Source organism: Ischnura elegans, assembly GCF_921293095.1.
Source record: "Ischnura elegans chromosome 13 unlocalized genomic scaffold, ioIscEleg1.1 SUPER_13_unloc_4, whole genome shotgun sequence".
In the NCBI taxonomy this organism is placed as follows: Eukaryota; Metazoa; Arthropoda; class Insecta; order Odonata; family Coenagrionidae; genus Ischnura; species Ischnura elegans.
In genome coordinates, this window is record NW_025791660.1 from 6,211,896 (window position 1) to 6,233,857 (window position 21,962).

The 21,962-nt window shown below is 35.9% G+C and overlaps 1 protein-coding gene and 1 long non-coding RNA gene across 3 annotated transcripts; one reads left to right on the forward strand and one right to left on the reverse strand.

Moving 5' to 3' along the window:
• Positions 1 to 634: 634 nt before the first annotated feature.
• On the forward strand, positions 635 to 7,488 carry LOC124173191. The gene is made up of 2 exons (XR_006868433.1): positions 635 to 1,307; positions 7,000 to 7,488. It is a non-coding gene; the product is annotated as an uncharacterized LOC124173191 (long non-coding RNA).
• Positions 7,489 to 11,840: 4,352 nt separating this feature from the next.
• LOC124173179 lies at positions 11,841 to 18,753 on the reverse strand. Of its 2 annotated transcripts, XM_046552696.1 has the most exons (6): positions 18,585 to 18,753; positions 14,317 to 14,527; positions 13,925 to 14,227; positions 13,619 to 13,833; positions 12,101 to 12,260; positions 11,841 to 12,016 (listed from the first exon to the last, which is right to left on the reverse strand). In XM_046552696.1, exons 2-6 carry the CDS (start codon positions 14,519 to 14,521, stop codon positions 11,883 to 11,885), a joined length of 1,017 nt encoding a protein of 338 aa, XP_046408652.1. In that variant the 5' UTR covers positions 14,522 to 14,527; positions 18,585 to 18,753; the 3' UTR covers positions 11,841 to 11,882. The 2 variants fall into 2 exon arrangements, with proteins under 2 accessions (XP_046408652.1, XP_046408651.1); XM_046552695.1 differs by lacking the exons at positions 11,841 to 12,016; positions 12,101 to 12,260; positions 13,619 to 13,833; positions 13,925 to 14,227; positions 14,317 to 14,527 and adding an exon at positions 14,534 to 17,229.
• Between the last annotated feature and the right edge of the window lie 3,209 nt (positions 18,754 to 21,962).

Below are 21,962 nucleotides of genomic sequence, written 5' to 3' on the forward strand. Positions count from 1 at the left end.
TGTTTTTGCATTTAATATGTCTGAAGGATTCATTTGTCTAAAGAATGTAAAGAAGCCACTGGTTTCAGAAAAACTCAATATTTTCTTAACATGCAGCCTATGGCAAATTGACGAAGCTGGGCAGAACATGATGGCTATATGCACCAAGAGTACCGTTAGGCATGGCTTCACCTCTGAGGGCTTATGCCCTCTCCAGGAAAATGGGGAGAGCTAGGAAACATATGTATTCGGCATTCATTTATTTGCGTAAGAAATCCTCCAAAGAAAATATTCGGCTTTCGTCTCCTGCGTCAAGAAATGTCCACATATATTGTCGTCTTTAGTTGAGAAAAGGTTAAATGCACTGAAAGTGATATCTTTTTATTATATTGAATTAGTCACACGATTTCTTTACTGTCAACTATGTAAAGGTGCTTTGCGGCAAGCAATGTTACTTAACCTTGTTTATGTACTTACTATAAAAGTTCTGTTTTGCATGGATTTTATTGTTATTTTACAAATTAGCAATATGTTCAATGAATTGCCATTTTGCTTTTCCATGTTGACTTCCTGTGATTTAAATATTTCCTCAATTTGTCACCCAATATGAAGTATGGGCATATAATTGGATTCCTTGATTTTTAAAAATATTTTACGCATGTTCACTGTGTTCATTTTACATTGTCACCATAGGTGTATTCAAATTGAGCATTTTGTCATCAATATGTTTGTGGCATTGGAAAAAATGCAGAGGTGACTAACATTTTTTTCCCGGTTGCCTGTTTGAACTTGAGAATAGCTAATTATGCCAATCGGGAGATGAGAGACAGAGGTCGTCCTGATTTTCAACCGAGTACATTGTTGGTGTGTTTTTTCATGAGGCGTGGAAGGTGGAGTTGTTTGGCTGATCTTCACCCTGCCTATCGTGGCCACACTTGCCTTTTCATAGTCAATCGCTAGTGTTCCACGTGTGATTGATTTTGATTCTCCATGGATTACCCGAGATTTACGGGCACATAATGGTGGGAGACAGCCATTTTGTGTGGTTGGTGTCTCTTCTGGGGTACCACCTTGAGAGAGTCAGGGGAAGTTTTTCTCTTTTCAACGAATCCTTAATGCAACTTGTTTTCTATACTAAATGCCTCAATTGCTCATAGGTTGTCCCGCTGCCATTGGACTTTGCGTATCGGGCCAGAGCATGACAGAGTTGCGGAGAGTTTTGCTGGATGTTGGATGCTTTTATTCTCCAATGATATTATCAATGGGATCCAATGACTTGGGGAGGAAAGTTAGATTTCATCAGCTGATGAGGAATTTCCAGTTCTCAGGTACACAACAAAGGCAGTGTTCACAATATTTTTGAAACTTTTTTACCATTAAATGAACTTCTGATTTCCTTCGAATCCAGAGGAAATATTTTGGCATTAATATGTTCGTTGTATTTAGAATCAGAATCATTTAGACTAATTTCATTTTGATACATTGATTCAGGAATACAATATATTCCTTTATTCAGCCATGTAAGGGTGCTTCAAAAACTTGCGTCACTAAGCGACCTGTACACCATAGCTATTATTTTCATAGCAATTGTAAAAGGTTACATTTTAATGATTTTATTGTCCTCTCCACGGTTTTTCGTTTTTGGTCAATGTCACCATAGCTGTTTCTTTATCAAAGACAGTGAAAACATATAGGCTTTAATGAGTAAATGGCATTGAAAGCATTGTAGAAGTCTCTAAATTATAATTGAATTTGCATGCAGCAGCAGTTTAATTAAACCCATTGTAGCATATGAAGCCACTTTCGATTTCAATAGCTGGTGCATGAGAGAAAGAAGTTTTTAATTCTTGAATAAATGCATTGTCATACTGTTCCTTCGTGGTTCGTGGAGGGGGGGTGTTGATTAGCTGAGCTTCCTTCCGGGTATTGTTGTTGCACTTTCATTTTCCCTGTCAAAGACTAACGTACCTGTAACTGTTTGTCCTGCAATCTTCTTGAGAGGCTATTTTCAATTCCTTGCCAGAGATTTCACCATATTTTATTGTTTGCTGATAATCAATTGTCCACTGCCAAGTTTAACGTCCATCTTGACAACTCACCATGTCATCTCAACAGCCGGGCCCATCCGTTACGAGTTAATTCTTCTGTCAACTGAAAAGCATGGTTGTTTTTGCATTTAAAGTCATGTGTGTGCACGAAACGCGAGTGTTACGTGATAATGTGTTTATTGGTATAAGTGCTATAGTGGGAACGGATATTTAACAAACTGATCATCATTTCAAAATAGACTTATTTTAGTTTAATAGTGGCAATTCATTTGCCTTCATGAGAGGAACCTTGCATGATATATTAATGCATGAGCTCCAAAAGGGAAGTTCTTTGGAGTATGCTATTGTACAATTTATTGACATCATATCAACTTACCCTGATCCCTTATGTGAGTTATTTGATATCATTTTGGCATGAGTTGAAATTCGTGGCAGTACTGCATGGCTGGTGGGGAATGTTTTGTTCAGGACTATGAATCACTAGTACTTAATGCATGTAATAAAAAAATTAAAAACCATAACTGCAAGAAACATATTTTTTAATTTTAGCTCAGAAAATATATCATTATATGACATGCTGCCAGTGAGTGCTGTAATGAGAATCTTATGGCCTCATGTATCAATGCATGGGCTCTCGAAGGAGGTTTGTTGGAGTACACTAGTATAGCCTATATACCCATTTCAGCAATTTTTAATACAGGATTGTGGAGCTCTGTTGTCACATGGAGGGGTGGAAGATTCTCCTTCATATTTTGATTTCCAGTTTCTATATTATCATGAATGTTAACGGGAAAAGTATTTTTTAGGGGAATGGGGCCTTTTTAGAAGGGGTCTTGAGTTACGGTGACATAAGAGCATCCATGGTTGGGGATACTGCCAGTTGGTGAAACTGAAGGGATCTGCACGCATGTACCCAGTTTAATTGGATTTTTAAATACAATGCACTCATGTTCAAAAGCCTCTAGTGGTAAATCCACCTCCTTATTTTCAACATTAATATGTTTGCGTGTTGTATGCGTAAGCCACCAAAATTTTTTATCAAGTGTATTAAATTTTTGTTGAATTTTATGCATTTGTTTGTTCATGACTGGTTGATAATTCATAGTATTGTCTCTCACTTAACCCGGCAGTGGTCGCGTGGGGTGTCCCAGACACCCCAGTCTTATATAAGCGCTATTTTTTCATGCAATTGTGACTGCAATGACCTGTAACCTCCTCTAGCTGATTTTTTAAGCTTTCTGAGGGTACATGTAAAAGATAATTATAAAATCAATGCAAGTTTTTAAGAAAAATTACTTTTGTCAAAGCTCTGCAGAGTGGGGTGCGCCAGACACCCCACGCGACCGTTCTCGTTACGGTTTGCCGCCGAATGTTTTTCATCCATTTTCATCACATTTGATAGCTACTTTTCTGAAACTGGCCATTCAAGTTGTCTTTTACGTTTACATTAATAAATATTTATTTATTGGTATATTTTTTGCCTAAATTTATGTAAACAAATAGAAAGTTAGTATTTTTTTATAATATTACAGTGATTTTTCTCTAAGTGAGCCACGAAAAATCGATCATGTAATACTTTTAGCACGTTCATTCAGTACACTATGGATTCCTGCAGTCTTTCTAAAAAAAGGAAAAAGCTAATATACTTTGACTTTTGACTGAAATTTTGGATGAGGATTTATTTGTTTCTGACGTCAACTTTTGTAGAAAATGCGATTTCTTAGAAGTGATTTTTTGAAGACTTCGTTCAATTACGTTAGTGCAGTAGTTATTCAAAAAAAGTCGTTATTTACATGTTTCTGTGAATTTACCAGTGAGGGTTGGCTTTACAATACTTACATTCATCGATTTCAATTCATACTAGATGTCAGCTACCTCTAGAGTAAAAGAATGAGTCTTTGCCTTTTCAATGAATCTTTGAGGGAAGAAGATTGATTCTGATGAAAAAGAAGATGGGTGTCATGTAGCTGCGCATGACACTTACACTGAACAACAGTGCAGAGATGATTAACTTTTGTAAAAGGGAAGGGAGCTTATGTACGTTGGGAAGTATGGAGTTGAAACGTGTAATACGCAGGGATCAAGACCAAACATAAGAACATAAAATTGTAGCAGTGTTACTGAGAGGAGTGGACTTATTAGAAAAATAAATTGGATTCAAAACTCGAATGGTTTGTTTTCGTATGATGTTCATTGAAAGAATGGTAGAGAAAATTGTGAATTGCACTAATATTCAGGTAGAGAAAGTCACTGAAAATAATTCTCGTAAAAGAGATAGTGAAACAGACAGGAAAGAATTAGTGTTCCTGAATAGTATTTTACTTTTAGCCAGGGCAAATAAAACTGAGTAACAGAATTTTTTATAGTTTTGGAACCACAATGGATTAGGAGTGGAAATATGTTATTCCTCCATGAGCCATAACATATTTCTCTTTTCCCCTTTATCTTTTCGTTTCCACAACGTGACTGCTAAAGTAGAGAAAATGAAAAGTGGAAAATTAGCACAAAGTACAGATGTATTTGAGATGTTTGCTCGCAATACGCGGCAACATTATAGAATTGGGCCATGAGAAAAAGCTGATGAGCAATTGATTCCTTTTCAAAGAAGATGTTCATATAGGCAATATTTACCTTCCAACCCCGCAAAATATAGCATCAAAAGTTTTGCATTGGCAAATTCGATTGTATTTGAAGATGTACCTACTCAGAGTGGCAACCAGAGGGTCCATTTTTTTTAGTTAACGGTCCAAAAGAGGAGTTAAAGCGAATGTTTTCTTTTGTAAACAGAAACGGGAGGAACATAGTTTGAACTACTGATTCAATAATATTCCGCAAGTACATGAAATTCTAAGCAATAATTTGACGGTTGCGGGAACAGTGCGCAAAAAATAAAAGAGATTTAGCACTGAAAGTCGTATAAGTAAAAGAAAGAAGATAATAGCAGCTTATTTTGGTTTAGGAAGAAAAAAGCTCTAGTTTCCTGCGTCGTAAAATGGTCAAAGAATGTAATTCTTTCGCCAACAATTCACACAGCTATATCTATCAATGAATCCAAGACGAACAGATAATAAAAGAAAACCGGAAATATTGACCTTTTATAACTGCACTGAAGGAGGTGTAGCCACATTAGACAAAATAGGCAGCACCTATCATACAAGCAGAAACATCAGGAGATGGTCCATGGCCATTTTCTTTCATTTGCCAAACACTGCTGACATCAGTGCATTTGTTATACGTAGGTATTCTAATTCACTATTACATTGCAAAGAAGTTTTCTTCGTGAGATAACTCGATCGTTAACTTTTCCATACAGTAAAATTAGATCGATATTGAACACGATCTCTAGAGACTTGAAAAATAGAGGAATATGCGTAAAATAAGCCTGAGAAAAGGATGTGGAGAAAAATAGAAAAAAGTAGGAAGATGTGTTTTTTTCCCCACAGATATAAAAACAAAAATATACTGTAAACTGTGTTAGAAACTAATGTGCGGTACACATTTGCTGAAAATTTTGAGAAGTGATTAGAAGCAAATAAATAGTTTACATGATTTATTTTCTGCATTCTTTAGATTCAATAAAACTTTTCAATAGCGTGAAATTGAACTTCTATTGAGGACTACATATTTGTTAGTTTACCTTTCCAATGCTGTATATAATTTGTAACAGGAGTATTTCAATAGTTATAAGTGACCGTAATATCATCTTAAATTTTTCCTCAAGAATACATTTTTGGAAATCGATTCAATATCGATAAGTAAATTAATTTAGTACAATTATTAGTATTTACGTAAGGCAAATAGAGGTCGACGCTGAAAATATGATGAGATACAGTGATTGATGTTTATAAAAGTATATGCCATGTATTTATATCTCAACATTTCAACTGTGTCCTTTGGCTGAAACAAAAAAAATTGGCAATTTTTTCGGAGGAACTGGGACTGCCTACTGGAAAATAGGGTAGGTATTCAAAAATATTTTCTTAAAAAAATAAAAGTTGAATTATGGTTTGAAATATATAGTATAGCCATTCCTAAATAAACAAAGGATACGTCGAGATGTGAAATTTTTAAATGATATATACTATTTGAAAGAAATTGAAGAAAATCTTTTGGGGTGTCAGAGACACCCCACGCGACCGTTTATGTTCGGAAAATGGGCGCGACTACCGCCGGGTTAAGTGGGGATAGTCTCTTTTAATATTTCTCTGTTTTAATTCATCAATAATGTATGCATGGTAGTAAGGTACTATGTACATAAAAATTGAATCTCTATGTCAGCACAATTCATTCTCCATCCTGAAGCTGCCTGAATTCCACCAACCATCTTGTAGATGCAATGATTCTCTCAGCGATGGCTTCATATTCTAAGGTGGTATTTTTTTGCAAGTCACCATTTTTATATGCAAATTTGATGCATATCCTTCAGCACAACATGGTGCTTTGGAGATTTACTTTGGTTAATAGTTTTTTGGCAGCTGCATTGGAGTACCAGGGCTTTGGTCATAAGTAGTATGTTCTCGTTTTCTGCAATGCTCCACAGATGTGCAGGAGAATACATATGTGGTATATACTTAAGTGGTGTTGCTGCATTGAAATTTGACCTATGTAACCTCTGATATAATCTCTACCCTCAGTAAACCTGAACAGTCTCTTGTTCATCCACTTCCCTTCCCACTGCTCCCATTAATAAGAGGCTGCAAAATGCTGTAACATCTCTAGGCAATGGCTAGAAGTGGTTAGTGGTTATGTAGCCTCATCAGCGCCAGCTGTGGAATTGCCTCTAGGGTCTTAACTTGTTAGAACTGTGGTATACGCACATTATAAGAATATTAAATTTCCTAAAATGCCTAATAGGTATTATTATCTTAATCATTATTCCAAATACATATAATTTTATGAGGCAGTTTTTAAGTTTATCCATATTGTTTGTCCAATTATTGTCATGTAGATATTCTTTACTTGACTGTTCCAGATGGGTTTCTTAAGATATGTTAAATGCAGAGCAGAGGCGAACTTGGACAACAGGAAATCTCTTCCCTCAGTCTATCCAAACAACATATGGATACTCTGAAGAGAGCCATGCCTTCCAGAGGCTCAACGCAAGGCTTTGAAGTGAAGTATGGATGTTAACCCAGAAGTACTAAAGCATGAGGCATTCATCTTAATCCAGGCACAGTAGAGGCTGGATTTAATGGCAAGAATGCAGTCCTGATCTGCCTGCATACAACAACCCATTGTGTCCACCTATGTATTTCACTGTTAAAGTATCTTACTTCACAAATCTCACCTCAGGAATAGGAAAGCATAATGAAATAGCTGTTGAAGGAAAAAATGTATTCAGAATTTGAACTATTTTACCCAAATCACCAAAAAAGAATGTGAAACAACCATTGGTAAATGTTGCTGACAAAATTTCGATTGATTGTGATAAATAAATATTAATCTCTCCTTTGTTTCTGCTTGTGCAAAATAATCTTATTAACCTTAAATTGCTTGTACCTGTCTTGCAATACTTATATGCATGTCAACTACTTAATTGTACTGGATTACTTCTAACAAGGTAACTGTCAGAAAGTATTACCACAGACATTTCATGGTATACAGTTAAGAATTTTATTAATTTGTAAAATCTTATTTAAATTAGGTTGTTGATGTCATCATTTCATGGTCTTCGATTGTGAAAGTGTATATTCTCTATACTTGCACCACAGTGGGCCATCAAATCAGTTTCCTTAAAACGTTAATTTTTGTACAATCTACATATACTGGAGTACATTTACTTCTACATTGCAGTCACACTTCTTCTCCTAACTCTGGAAGAGAATATATGCAATTCATGTGCAACGTTACTTTCAGTTGTAATTAAAATGTTGATTTTGAACTAGCAACTTGATTTTATTCTTATTTTTCGGAGTTTCGCAATCAAAGACCTAGGCTGCTTTTACATTATTCTAAAAAAGAACATCAGAATTACTCTTCAGTATAACAAGCATTTAATAGTAGCTGTTTAGGAAAGCATTCCCTGCGGAGAGGGGATTTGAGAATACCTCCGCAGTATCCCTGCTTGTCGTAAGAGGCGACTAAAAGGGTTGGTGTCGCAATAACTATGAAAGTTATTGTTCCTATGTAATAAAAATGGGAAATAATAATTTATTCCATCCTGGGGGCATTACAAGAATGCATTTTACAGGTCAGATTAAAACTAAAAGAAGTTATCCTACACACTCTAAAAAAAACTTTGACTATAGGAACGACAATAGCTGGCATTTAAATACAGACTTTGTTGGAGTGTTTTTAGATGCACCGGAAGGGCATTGCGAAATTTAATACACAACTCTGGGACCCTCCTTGAAAACTACACAATTTTGTTGAAGATATGGATCAGTTACCTCACTAGTATTATGTTCATGGTAGCACATGCTTTTCACAAACAAAGATAAATTTTCCCTTGTAAAAACCCATGTGCATAAAATGTAAATACATGGTACAGTAAGCAATTCTAACTTTTTAAAAAGAGGGCGGCCATGGCTCCTGAACTTATCATAATGCATAGATCCTACTATCTTCTTTTGAATTTTAAAAGTAAAAAAATTGAAATGGATCATAGTCATGGAAACAGGAAATACAAGAAAACAGTTAACTATATAACTCGCTGAAACATGTCACTGCATGTCAGCAGTGAGTATATAACTCACTGCTGACATGCAGTGTGGAACTGAATTACAATGTGAAGAGATAGTATATACTTAAGTATGCCAGGCCCTCGTGTATCTCAAGCAACCCATGTTTTTTGTGCTGGCTCATGAGGAAGTGAATAATGAAAAAAAAAATTCAATTTTTACCTCTTAATGTTGCATTACTTTCTCATGGCATGAATGTACCATCTATTAGTCAAAATTATTTGCTAAAGTTGAGTGTTCCTGCATATCTTTTGCATGAACTTATTGCCTTACGCATCAATATCGCCATCCTGATATCCAACCACAAAAGTTCAGAAATGTCTGCAATTTCAATCCATTATTATTCAATTACAGAAGTCTTTCGGCAAGTAACATGAAACCAGATTGCTCTTAATACCTTCTAGATGCCTGATGGCAGTAGTTTGGTCTGCTTTATGAGCTGAAGGTGTTTGCAATTGCAAAACCTCAACACCTTGGTATCACATGGGAAAACTCAAGGTGATTGCTTTTTTGCATTATGAAATTAAACATCATTACTCTCGGTGAAATAAAACCAAGAATCACTCATGAATATCTATATCATGACAGTTATTTTAAAATTTTGTTGCTATCGCTGAGATCTGATAAAAATCACTTTCTCTGTCCCACACCTCACTGTCTTGTTTGCAATGCAGTTCATTCGCAATGCAACAGTTTTAAAGCCTTATCAATGCCATCACTGATTCGGAATTCATCGTGGGCAGAAGTAAGATATTATAGTGGTGAAGGTGAATGTTCCTGGTTCAAGTGGAGTGCTGGTGGTGGTTGAACTTTGTGGAGGGAATATGTGCTGCTAAGGCGTAGCATTGCGTGACACAAATGAGTAAAATGATTGGATCCAGTGCTTTGAAGATGGGTCTTCTAGGCTGTGTGGTGGATGCTGTAGCAATGGTTGAACTACTACTACAATTTAGTGGCACAACGGAATATACCCTGTAATGGTTGAATTTTTAATTGAATAGCTATTGGGTTTACACTGCTTCTTCTACCCTCCTTTAGGAATATCAGTTTTTTACACTGCTCTAACTTGTGACTAAACATTTTGGTATTCAGTATGCCACTTTGTGAAAGAATTTTGATATTGGATTGCGAATAAGCATACATGATGAAAGCACAATAGACTTAGTTCTGATTGTTGCAAGTTCTTGGTCATTCTCATTAGGAAAGCATTCCCTGGGAATGGGGGACTAGAGAGTCCAACAAGTATCCCTGCTTGTCGCATAAGGCGACTAAAAGGGTGACGGTGCAACAAAGGGATGGCGAGCTCGATGTCTTTCTCTGAGGTTTCCTTTCACAGTTAGTTCATATGTACAGCCTCCGCAATGAATGTACTGTAATGTTTGCAATCACCCTCATTTTCTGTGTGTATCTTACACTTAGCACTGGTGGTTATGCTTCTGAAATATACTGTAAAGTTTTTCATAAAGATAGGCAAGAGGCTGTTTAAAATTATATAAATATTTGAAACCACCCAAGTAGCCACCCAATATCGGGTTTATGACGGACCAATATCAACTGCCAGTGTTCTTATATCGGCCCTATATTGTCTGTCAATATAGGGCCAATATCCAAATGTAACATTTTGCGTTTTTTAGCCGATATTGGCAGGCTATATTGGTCCTATATTGGCAGACTATATTTACCCACTGTACCGGAATACACCCAATATTGGACCCATATTGCTCCACTTTCTTCAGCCATTTCCAGACCAATATTGGCATCAAATATAGGGACAATGTCCATTTTATAACGTTTTCAGTCTTATTTCCGATATTGGCAGCCTATATTTACCCAGTTCACTGGTACTCACCCAATATCGATTGATCTGCTTTCTTCAGCCAATGCTAGACCTATATTTGGAATGCCAAATGAGAATTGAACAAGACGTGACCAAAACCAGTATAAAACATCAATATGATAGCATTTATAGTCTTGAATGGTATTTGAGTGCTCTACAGTGATCTTGGACATGTGCACATCTTGTATAAAAACCAAATAGTTATGATAAAATGTGGACCTAACTGTGCAGAAGCAAGAATAGTTAAAAGGATTGATAAAAGGGTATGCATTGTCCCCCGCAGTATTTAATGTTGCACAATTGGCACAAAAACCCACTAATCCATGAAGTCTCATGTCATGGGAGAGAATTCATACGTTCCCACCCAAGAGTTGGCTATATCGGCCTAGTATCTGTTGCCTCAGTTCATCTTTTGACTGTATCTCAGTATCCACGATACAACCTGTTTCACTGAATGACAATTGAACAAGACAAGGTCCAAACTATAGCAAAAAAATCACCATGATGGCTTTAAGAGTCATAACCAGCAACAACAGCAAATCGGACACATCAGTGTTACTTCTTGTACACATCCAAGCTTTACATAGAAAGTACTACTTCAAACAAAGTCCAGTTTTATATCCCAATGAATTCAGCATGAAATAGTGACATTCTGGATTAACCACACAATGAATAGGGAAGGTGGTATAGCAAAAAATACCCTCCCAATTTACACCATCTTTCTTTTTCTCAAAAATTTCAAATTCTGATAAAATCTTCTCAGGTTTGGCACCAGGAAAGGCTGTATAAGGCAAACGTTTCAATGAGTAACTCTCTTATCCACATAGTAGGGGAACAACCTTAAGTTATTCATAATTAAAAGCTATCTTTGCAACAAATGGAAAACAATTTTCACCCAATAGAACTTTTCTGTTAAGCAGCCAATCGTGATATTAATCTATAAAAAGTAAAATCTTATTTTTTATGAGTCCATCACAGTTCAAGTGAAATAAAAATTGGAACTACCATAAAAGCATTGCATGTGTGCATCAACTGTAAATAGACGACACTTTGACTCAGCCTAAATGTGTACACACCAAATAATGGGTTTTGTATTCATTCCCACAGGATTATGAATAAGATTTGTTTTCACCACTGGTAAGAAAGGACTTAAGTTTCAACACCATTAATGCAAAATAAATGGAAAATATACAAGCCTTCAGAGGGGCCATATGGCATCTTTTCTCATTTAAAAAAAATTATGCTATTATACTGTAAATGAATGGAAATGAAATGGGAAAGAAAAAACAATTATTAGGAAAAATAACACATTTAATGATATGAATTACATTACACAAATTAAATTTGAACTATTTTTGATAGTCTCCTTTCCTGCCTGCCTCCTTCCCTATCCTTAGCGCCGGCAAGAAACTTGCTGACCGCAGCCTGGACTTCTAAATCAGTCGCTTGAGTAAAAGCTATCTTTGTTGCTCCTTAAAAGAGAAACGAGGTGAAATTATTTTTGTGAGCTAGGGGACAGACTTAATAACAATAAGCTCATTTAAGTCAAAACTTACTCAAAATTGCTTGAAACAGCAAATGTGAAGAAAAATTCTTCTTCCCCTTCCTACCGCAGCAGCTGTATTTCTGGGCCAATGAATTCGCTAAACATTTTTTAAGCATGTTAGCGATCAGTTTTTGAGCATTCATCCCTCCAACACTAGACAGCTCCTTCACCTGTAAATAAAATGAGAAAAAATATTTTAACTACAAAAATATCTATGTTAATTCATTACTACTAATTTCTTATCACTAAGCTCGCACCACCATAAAGATGAATTCAGAACCAGCGTGTGTTTTAAAAACACGTTTTCATTGTGCTGAAGTGCAAAACTGCACACACATTTCATTCCTAACTATGCTTTCTTCTGTTTAAATCTTTTTTGGTGACTTTCGCACAAATAATAGGTAGCTCTACTACATCACTTGACTTTAGCCAACGTTGCTCTACTCACCATACGCCTCAATTGAGGCACTCTTATTGTGGTGATTTGGTATTGAGATACACTTGTGGCAGCATTGCAGTCCCGGTACTGACTTTGCTGATTTTGATGAAAGACATGATCTAATCTGATACAATGCCAGAAAATACAACTTGATTTGACTTCAAAGTAACAGTCGACAAATTAACTAATGAAATAAGAAAGAAAATGTGGCAATTTTTTTACATCATTCACAATCACCCAATGTTTTTAACTTCATTTTCTGGAGTAGTGCGACTACCAGTTAGCCTGATATTTTATTTTGCACTGGGATAATATTCTGTTCAAGGATAGATAAGCATATGAAATATTTTTAAACTGACAATGAGACAAATAATCTTTGCAAAACAATGAAATAACTGACCATATGAACTTTATTTAAAACTTCGCGAAGTTACTAAATAAAACGAATGGGGATAAAATTTAACGAAGGTAAAATTTAAAATAACAGTGACTTCAAAAATTAGAAGAGTGAAAAAATATTGCCGGCACGGGGACTGGAACCCGGGATACCAAGGTACAGAGATTTCGCACATTTTAAAATATTCCTTAATTATCATTCCTTATAAATAAGCTTATAAAATTAGCAGTGCTACCAGGGATGGTGGATTTTTTTTAAATGGTGGACTCAATGCTGGATTTTTTTAATCCAGCATTTTCACAACATTAACTGATTTGGAGCAATTAATATAATTAAAAGTAGCAGGCATAACTTAGTAGAAATCCTTAACTGTAGCAATATACAATAAAGAAGTAATTGTTGCTTTTTCATTTTATAAACCAGAGGCGACATAAGGAATAGGATACTTGATTATATGCGTACACTGTTAGGGACCAAGTCTGAAAAGGGTAAAACCAAGATGGTGGAATTCTGATCACGCTTATAACTCGAATGCAGTGCCTCCAGTGTATTTACAACCTCCTTAATTGACACTGACCATGGTTTTGTTACAACGTAGCATTATCAAGGTCCACTTTGACTATGTTATGCTGTAATGAAACCATGGTTGGTCTTAATAAGTCATTTAACACTTAAGATAGATATATTCTTACCACAGAGGCCATAATAGCAGGATTAGTTAACTCTTCATTGAAGGAGGCTAGCTCCTCCTCTCCACAAACAGGGAATGAAGTTTTCCTGGCCACTCCTGGTTCATCCGACTGTGAGGATGACGAGCTTCTTTGCTCCAGGGAACTCACTTGTTTCCTTAGAAGCAAAATCTCATGCTTAAGAGCCTCAATACTTTTCAGAATTTGCAAGGAGATGTCTGAAATAATAAGAAAATGAGATGTTTATAACTACTCAATACATCAAAATGAACACTTTCAGTAGCTTTGCAATGCTAATAATTTATATACCTCTTCCTGGGAGCCTAGATGATTCCACCTTAGCAGTGTCATCCTGCTGTTCTCTCTCCCCCTGCACCTCCACAGGTTTCCCTGCTTGACATTCCACAGATGGAAATTCAGGGACACACGGCCTAGAGGATTGTTCCTCAGGAACAACAATGGAAGGTCTTTCCTCCTCTGAGCTGCTATCCTCAGTCAACAACCTCCTCCTGATCTTTCTCTTTCTCTTCCCATCTCCATCGTCATCAGAATCAGAGATTGATGAGGTATAAATGGCCATATCAGCCTTCTTTTTTGCTCTCCCAAAAGAATCTGTAGCAAAAGAAAATTTAAAATGATATTTCAAATCTTGCAATATAGAACTTTTGAGTATCAAAGTAATGAAGAAGCATGTATTTCACCTGATGCTCCCAAAATCCTTGTAAGGGAAAATGTCTCCCAGTCTTCATTTGGTATTATACTGTTACGTATAGCCTTTTCCATTTTGGTGTTGGTGAGGTCTCTCGGCCATTGAACCTTTTTCATTTTTTTGTTCACCCACTCTCTCGGAACAACTTCCACAGATCCATTGTGGAATTCTGTTATCAGAAATCTTTTATCAGCCATCTTGAGCTAATTAAGAGAGAAAACATGTAAGAAAAAAGAAAAAAGGCAGCAGAGGAAAAAACTTTCCTTTATAAAAGAGCAAGCTGTGCATACATGTAACCACTTGAAAATGAGAGTTAATCAAGGTTGTCAAGCTCATCAACGCAGAAAAATTTACGCATAATTCCAATTTTCCAGGGAAATTTCATGATATCTTAGGTTAATTCTACGTAATTACTGCAATAGATGAGAATTTTAACACAGCCAAAATTACTTCATTACTATTTTAAAAAATATTATAGTTTGTATTTACAAAGACACAGAATAGGTAAGTTAACACACACAAAGTTATTTAAAATTTAAATTTATTCCATGCAATCGAAGATGCTGCTTCGACCGCTTAAGTATTATTGATGTCACCTGGAATTCTTTTTTCAGTGCTTTTCAATCTAGCTAAAGTCAAAAGTTCCAGACATTTCCATTGTGTGGTCTGGTTTGACATTCCAAATTGTGATGTTAACGCAAAACTAAGGCACTGCGCTTAAAGTTATGACAAACACATTTTAGAGCAGAAAATGGGCGTGGAATAAGGAAAATTTGATGCTAAATGAATTTGAAATAAAAGATTTTGAAATTCATGGTTGGATCAATACTTTATGTATAATTCATGCCTGACTTAAGGAACTAAACATTCACACACATTACCCAAGTTTAATTATTTCTGGACACCCTGTTAATGTAAGAGAGGGTAAACTATGAAATGATTTCCCTTGGGAATTACAAAGCATTTTTTGTAAATGTTCACAAACATAACACTATCTACACTGGCAGATATGTCCCAGGCTTTGAATATACTAAGTTTAGACGATTCACACGGATATATGAAATAGTTCTCATAGTATTTAAATACTGGTCCCACTAACACTAAATCACTGAGCTGTGAATCCCTTTCAGAGAAATGCATTTCCTCAATTCTGAGCACTCTCTTGTCTTTAAGCATTACATATGCATTCTTGTCTTTACATGTGGAGAGTGTTATTTCCTTATTGGACACTTCAAACACCTTTCCAGTCAATGGATCCCTTCGAACTTTAAGGTCACCAGAAGACCCTTCCCCCAAACACATGGCATTGGATTCCGCCAATCTCCTCGTCAGCTGGGATAGAGGATTGTTGGCAGTCCGAATAATCCTTTTTATTTGTCCCAACATATTTTCAAATGGGAAACAGCTGAAATCTTGGAGGGGTGCTGACATAAATTTGACGTCATCAGCAGTATGAATCAAATTGTGTATGTTATACACAACACTATCAGGCCCATAGTTCATGGTCATAGCAGACACAAAACTATGGAGCAGCTGTTTTGCATATTCACAATGTCCAACAGCCATTTCATTAGAACACAGTATTCTTATGGCAACATGTAAAATCATGAAATGATCATACAATTTTTGTTTCACATACGATGACACTGCATATGGGCCAGTATACAACAAAAAAAGTCTGAACTCATTCGCCTTCCACCTCTCAACAGTATCCAACCCTCTTGGAATCCTATTGAATTCAGAGGGAGTTAGGTTCCTAATAGAATTTAGCCTCTCTGAAATTCCGAGCCTTTCCCGGGGACTTAATCGGCAGCTGTTCGATCCTTTGATCCAGTGTAATAATAGCCTTCGCATGACACCTAAACATACTTGCTGCATGAAATCCAGAGGGAACTGAGACACCATCCCAAAATTTTGAATATTTTCAAGAGGCGAATTAGCCAGATGATGGTCTTTTTGGTTCCGGTTCTTAAATGTATCATCAGTTCTCAGCTCTGCATCACACTCGTTGAACACTACTTTGGAGTTTAAGTACACTCCCCGCTGGCAACAACGCTCACAACCATAGAATCCAGTGTGGCCCTTCACACATTTCAAAAATGCCCGAGCAGGAGCATCACAAATTATTGCACTAATTGCCACTTTATGTACAGTTCCCGCAACCTCAACACGTCTCCAATAATTCTGAAACTTCATCAATGAAGTCGCTGGTGAACTCAGCCACAGAAAGTGGTTTTGATTTGCCACTGAAAATTGCTATTACAAAGGGTCTTATAATCATATCAGCCAGTTTGCAAGATATTGGCCAAAACTGTTCATTTGAGCTTTTAAATAGTGACAAACCATCGACATTGAAGGACAGTCTAATGATGGCTGATGGGTTTAAACTCTGATGCCTCAATGCTACTTTGAGACCATTTTTTAGTCCGTAGTAAACGTACTTCCCTACACCCTTAGCACCAGCCATTGGCCTAGGATTTAAGTGCTGTGATAAAGCTCGGGTTCGTAAAATGGTTCTCGCATCTTTAGGCATCTCAGACTTAAAAATTTTTAAAGCTAAGAGTTCATTCAGAGCTACATGAGTAATATTATGGCGAATGGCCCATTCTGCTAATTTAGCTGAATCAGTGGTTTCACCATAATCACAATTATCCTGCAGTGAATTGGGACCGTTATCACCCGATTGATGCATGTTGAAGTCACTTAGCTCTTCAAATGTACTCCCCGAGGTCATTGAAATACCATCTGTGTCATTGTCAGAACTCTCAGAGGAAAGCAACGAGGTGCCTTCCTGAGGAACACAAGGGTCATCGCACACTGTTGTCGATTCTTCATTATCAATAAAATCCCTTAGAACACGCTTTACTGCCCGGTGTTTTGCCACCCTTTGACAAGACGACATTTTCTTCATGAAAAGGAAGGAAAAATTACATCAAGACCTACTTCCTTTCCTTCTTATTAAAAGGTTTATTACTACTTAAATAATGATATTATATTACCTGAGACTAGACAACCAACCCTCAATTCTACATACCTACACTATGCCAAATCATGGTTATGATAGCCAACAGAAGGCAATTATAACTATTCGGGTAGTGAAAGATAACAGTGGCGATAAGTAAGCATACTGACTATACTAAACTGCATTTCCACTAAACTTCATTCAAAATTACACTTCACTCAACCATTTCAATTATCTTAACATTCATCCACTATCACTACTCCTGATTGCCACAGTGTGTTCAGTTTCCCAATCCTTTAATATTCTCCTAATGAAAGTCAAAGTAACCATAATTGATTATCATAATTTGGGTTATTTTTCTGTATTTTCTGAAACATCACATTCATCCAGATACCCATTTACACTTATTGTTCAGCCATCTGTGTAGTACTTTGTGAACATTTACAAATACGCACCGTTTCATAACCACGAAAGAAGGAACTGGAATTTACTAGCCATAAATTCCTATTGTTAACAATAAATCTATAAATTTTCATTATAAAAACCTTCACACCAGGTAATGTACAAGAGTACTGTCCACACCTAACTTGCAACTAAATTTACTTCTTGAGACAGTATATTCACTACATTCACACGTTAAGCGTATACTATTACAAAGACGATTTTGTTTTCAGTTGAATATTTTTCCAGTATAATAATTGTTTTTGGAGATTTTATTGCTTTATAGTCACGGCGTAGCGGAAGGTATTACATAACGTAATTATAACACATTGCGTCGTCAAGATTTTTGTTGAAGTTTCCAAAGAATAAAATTATTAATTTTAAACTTCGGAATCTTGCAGAAAACTTTTATACTACTATGCAATACACTACCTTATTCTATACAATAACGCGTAATAGCGACATGCGTCGAAAAACTTGAATAGTAAAATTTCTCGGACCAATCCAGTGTATTGCATTTGTACTAAAAATCAAAACGATTACGTATTGCATGTTTTCTGCGAAATAGGGATACCTTCACGCAAGAATACCAACAATATGACGCTGCCTCAGTACATCAATTCTACATTTGCCTACATTAAGGAATGGCGACTTCGCGGAACACATATAATTCGTGAAAATGAAAATTTTAGATTTACGTACAATAGAAATATTTAAAGAGTTATTTTAACTTGAAGATGAGAGGGTAACTTATGTGCGTGGACCACAGAAATCAACATGTGAAAATTGGTTGCAAATATTATACATGTACAAAAAATCTGCCGTATAAGAATTGAAGTATTAACAAATCTACTCACCCAGATGATGATCAAGAACGGTAATCAAGTTCAGCGGTTGACCACAGATTCAGATGACAACAGATTACCAGCTCTATGAAGTGGACTCCAATAACAGTTGACCGCGCTGGTGAACACACGTGGTGAATGCGGGTGAATGTTTACTAGTGGAATTGCTGCTGGAAACACCGGAAACAGCGTAATCGACGTTACGTCGACCGACGATAGATGTGCGACTGAATCGATTGTAGTCGATATATCGATAGTTATAAACTATGGGCGGGAGTTCGAAAATCGGCCTTAAGAAATCTGATAATAATAACAATAAATTTACTAACCTTCAATTTTACAAGGCAAGTCAATAGTAATGATCAAGTACATAAAAGGTAATAGTCAAGTACATAAAGTCAATAAAGGATATATACAAGTCAGTACACTATGGTGTACATCAAGGCACAATATACATTACAATCTAAATACAATATTACATTATAAAATTTACATCCTACAAATATTTGGATTCGAAATCCTGTGGTTTATAATTATACCTGTAGGGTGAAGGCATTTATGTCCTTTATGAATTTATTTAGTGAATAAAAAGCCTTTTTACAAAGAATTTGTTTAATTACAGAAGAGAATTTCTTATTGTCTTTCATTGTTTTCATTGTGTCTGGTACCTTATTGAAATACTGAATTCCTGTGTAAAGTACACATTTTTCATAAAATGCTTTTTTGTGGAATATACTATTAAAATTATTAGGATGTCTGGTTTGGTATTTGTGACAACTCAAATGTGGTGTGTACAGATTAGGGTTATTTTTAACAAATATAATGATGTTAAGTATGTAAATACAGGGAAGAGTTAGAATTCTATCTTTGATGAAATAATTTTTGCAAGATTCACATGACTTCAGGTCATTTAGGACCCGTATAGCTCTTTTCTGGATCCTGAATAATCTCTCTATATACACCACTAAGGCTTGTCCCCAGTATATAATGCCATATTGTATTGTATTTTTTTATAGTAGGATGTGCATGTTAGCATGATATAATGTCAATGCTGCTGTCTTAGAACAGGTTTCCATGATTATTATCATAGCAAATAAAAAGCCTTTGATGATGACTTGAAAGATATTAGCCCCTTAAAGAAATATACCATGCGTCCCGTCGCTCCGCGGAATCATAAAAAAAGTTTTAAAACCACATTCAAAGAGTATTTTTGAAGCAAAATATAATTCAGTGCTTCATTAATGTTTGCCTCAAAACTAAATTTCGGTTATCTTTTTAAAAACCACGAAAATGGTTAAGTCCAACGTGAATAAAAAAAAAGTTCCTCACCTATTATGTTTAATAGTTTCCATACTTCATGATTGGCTTTTCAAAACATGCTTTTCTTGGAACTTATATTTTTGTGTCCTAACATAATATCAGCAGATGATGTCGGTCCTATATAGGCTGTCAATATCGGACCAACATGGGCAGAATGATGGCAATGAGGGGCAGATGTGCCAGGCCACAAAAATGGTTAAGTCCAACGTGAGAAAAAAAAAAAGTTCCTCACCTATTATGTTTAATAGTTTCCATACTTCATGATTTGCTTTTCAAAACATGCTTTTCTTGGAACTTATATTTTTGTGTCCTAACATAATATCAGCAGATGATGTCGGTCCTATATAGGCTGTCAATATCGGACCAACATGGGCAGAATGATGGCAATGAGGGGCAGATGTGCCAGGCCACAAAAATGGTTAAGTCCAACGTGAGTTAAAAAAAAAAAAAGTTCCTCACCAATTATGTTTAATAGTTTCCATACTTCATGATTTGCTTTTCAAAACATGCTTTTCATGGAACATATATTTTTGTGTCCTAACATAATATCAGCAGATGATGTCGGTCCTATATGGGCTGCCAATATCGGACCAACATTGGCAGAATGATGGCAATGAGGGGCCGATATGTCAATCTAATGCCAATACCGGTCCAATATACAGCCGTCATTCATGGCTACTTGGGCAAGTGCGGAACAATAAGTCCCGAAATTGAAAAACAACATTTACGATGCTTTTTGGCCTGCTCAAGAGTGAGATTTACGCTCATTACGTACCAACACGGGGGTTCTATGAAAAAAGTGAAAAATGTTACCTTACCACCACTAAGGAAGAGTTTCACTGTTACTCACAAACTCCACACATCAGGCGATATAATAAGCCATTTTAACATTATTTTTGTTGCATCTGTAAGATGATTTCCCCCAACATGACTCAAATAAGTTCCCTGTAAAATAAATAAACTACATGGTACAGAGTAATTTGTTATAACTTAATGTTTACAGCCACATTTATTTCAAACACGATACAATTCACATGTTACACTTCCATCGTTCCATCTCCGAGAGATGGAGAAAGCAAAAAACAATCAATTCAACAGAATACAAGCAATGCCAACCTTTAGGATATGACAACATCCTCCCTCTAAGATTTTAATACACAGAAAAAGAAAACATAAATAATCTCCTGTTTGCAAGTCAAAAACTTGTTTTGGCTTCCTTACCTGATTACTTCTTCTGGGTTGTATACAAACATCTTTGTCTCGAGGGGGTTAAAACATCTCCTTATTGTCCACCTCAATGTTCTTATCAATATTTACATCAGTCACGGGACTTTCAATGGGGAGAGTTTCATTTCCCCTTACAGCGACAGAAGATGCCATTTCTTCCATTCTGTCTGGCTCACAATAGGGTTTAATAATAATAATGTATTTATTTGCCCAAGAAGTACATTTGAAGAATAAAAGATATAAGACACGTCAAAATCATAAGTATGTGCATATACAATTCAAGGAGGATAATTATCTGTTCTCAAAATCTATATATAAAGGTTTAAATGCCATTATTAAGGTAATGGTCGACAGAGTAATACATATCGTTCAGTGATAGCCTTTTTAATTTACACTTGAACAAATTCATGTTCACATTTTTCATACATGTAGGTAGTTCGTTAAACAGCTTGATACCCATTTCCTTTGGGCCCATTTTAGCTACCATAGTGCGTACAAAATTGTAATGCAAGTCACTTTGTGACGTATTGGGGTAATTATGAGGAACACTATTCATGATGAAATTATCAGTTATTTTTTGCATAATAGTAAGTAAAATATACACACAAGGAATCAGTAGAATTTGCAATTCCTTGAAGATTGGTCTGCTGGGAGACCTATAATCTTTGTTAGCAATTATTCTCATTGCACGTTTCTGGAGACGAAAAATGTTTAAAGCGTGATGTCTAGAGCCCCAGAAGATTATGCTGTGAGTAACATGAGGGTAAAAGTCCCCATAATATAAAATTAGCAATATAGTCCCTACAAACGCAGAAAGGATTAAATCTGGATTAAACACGTATT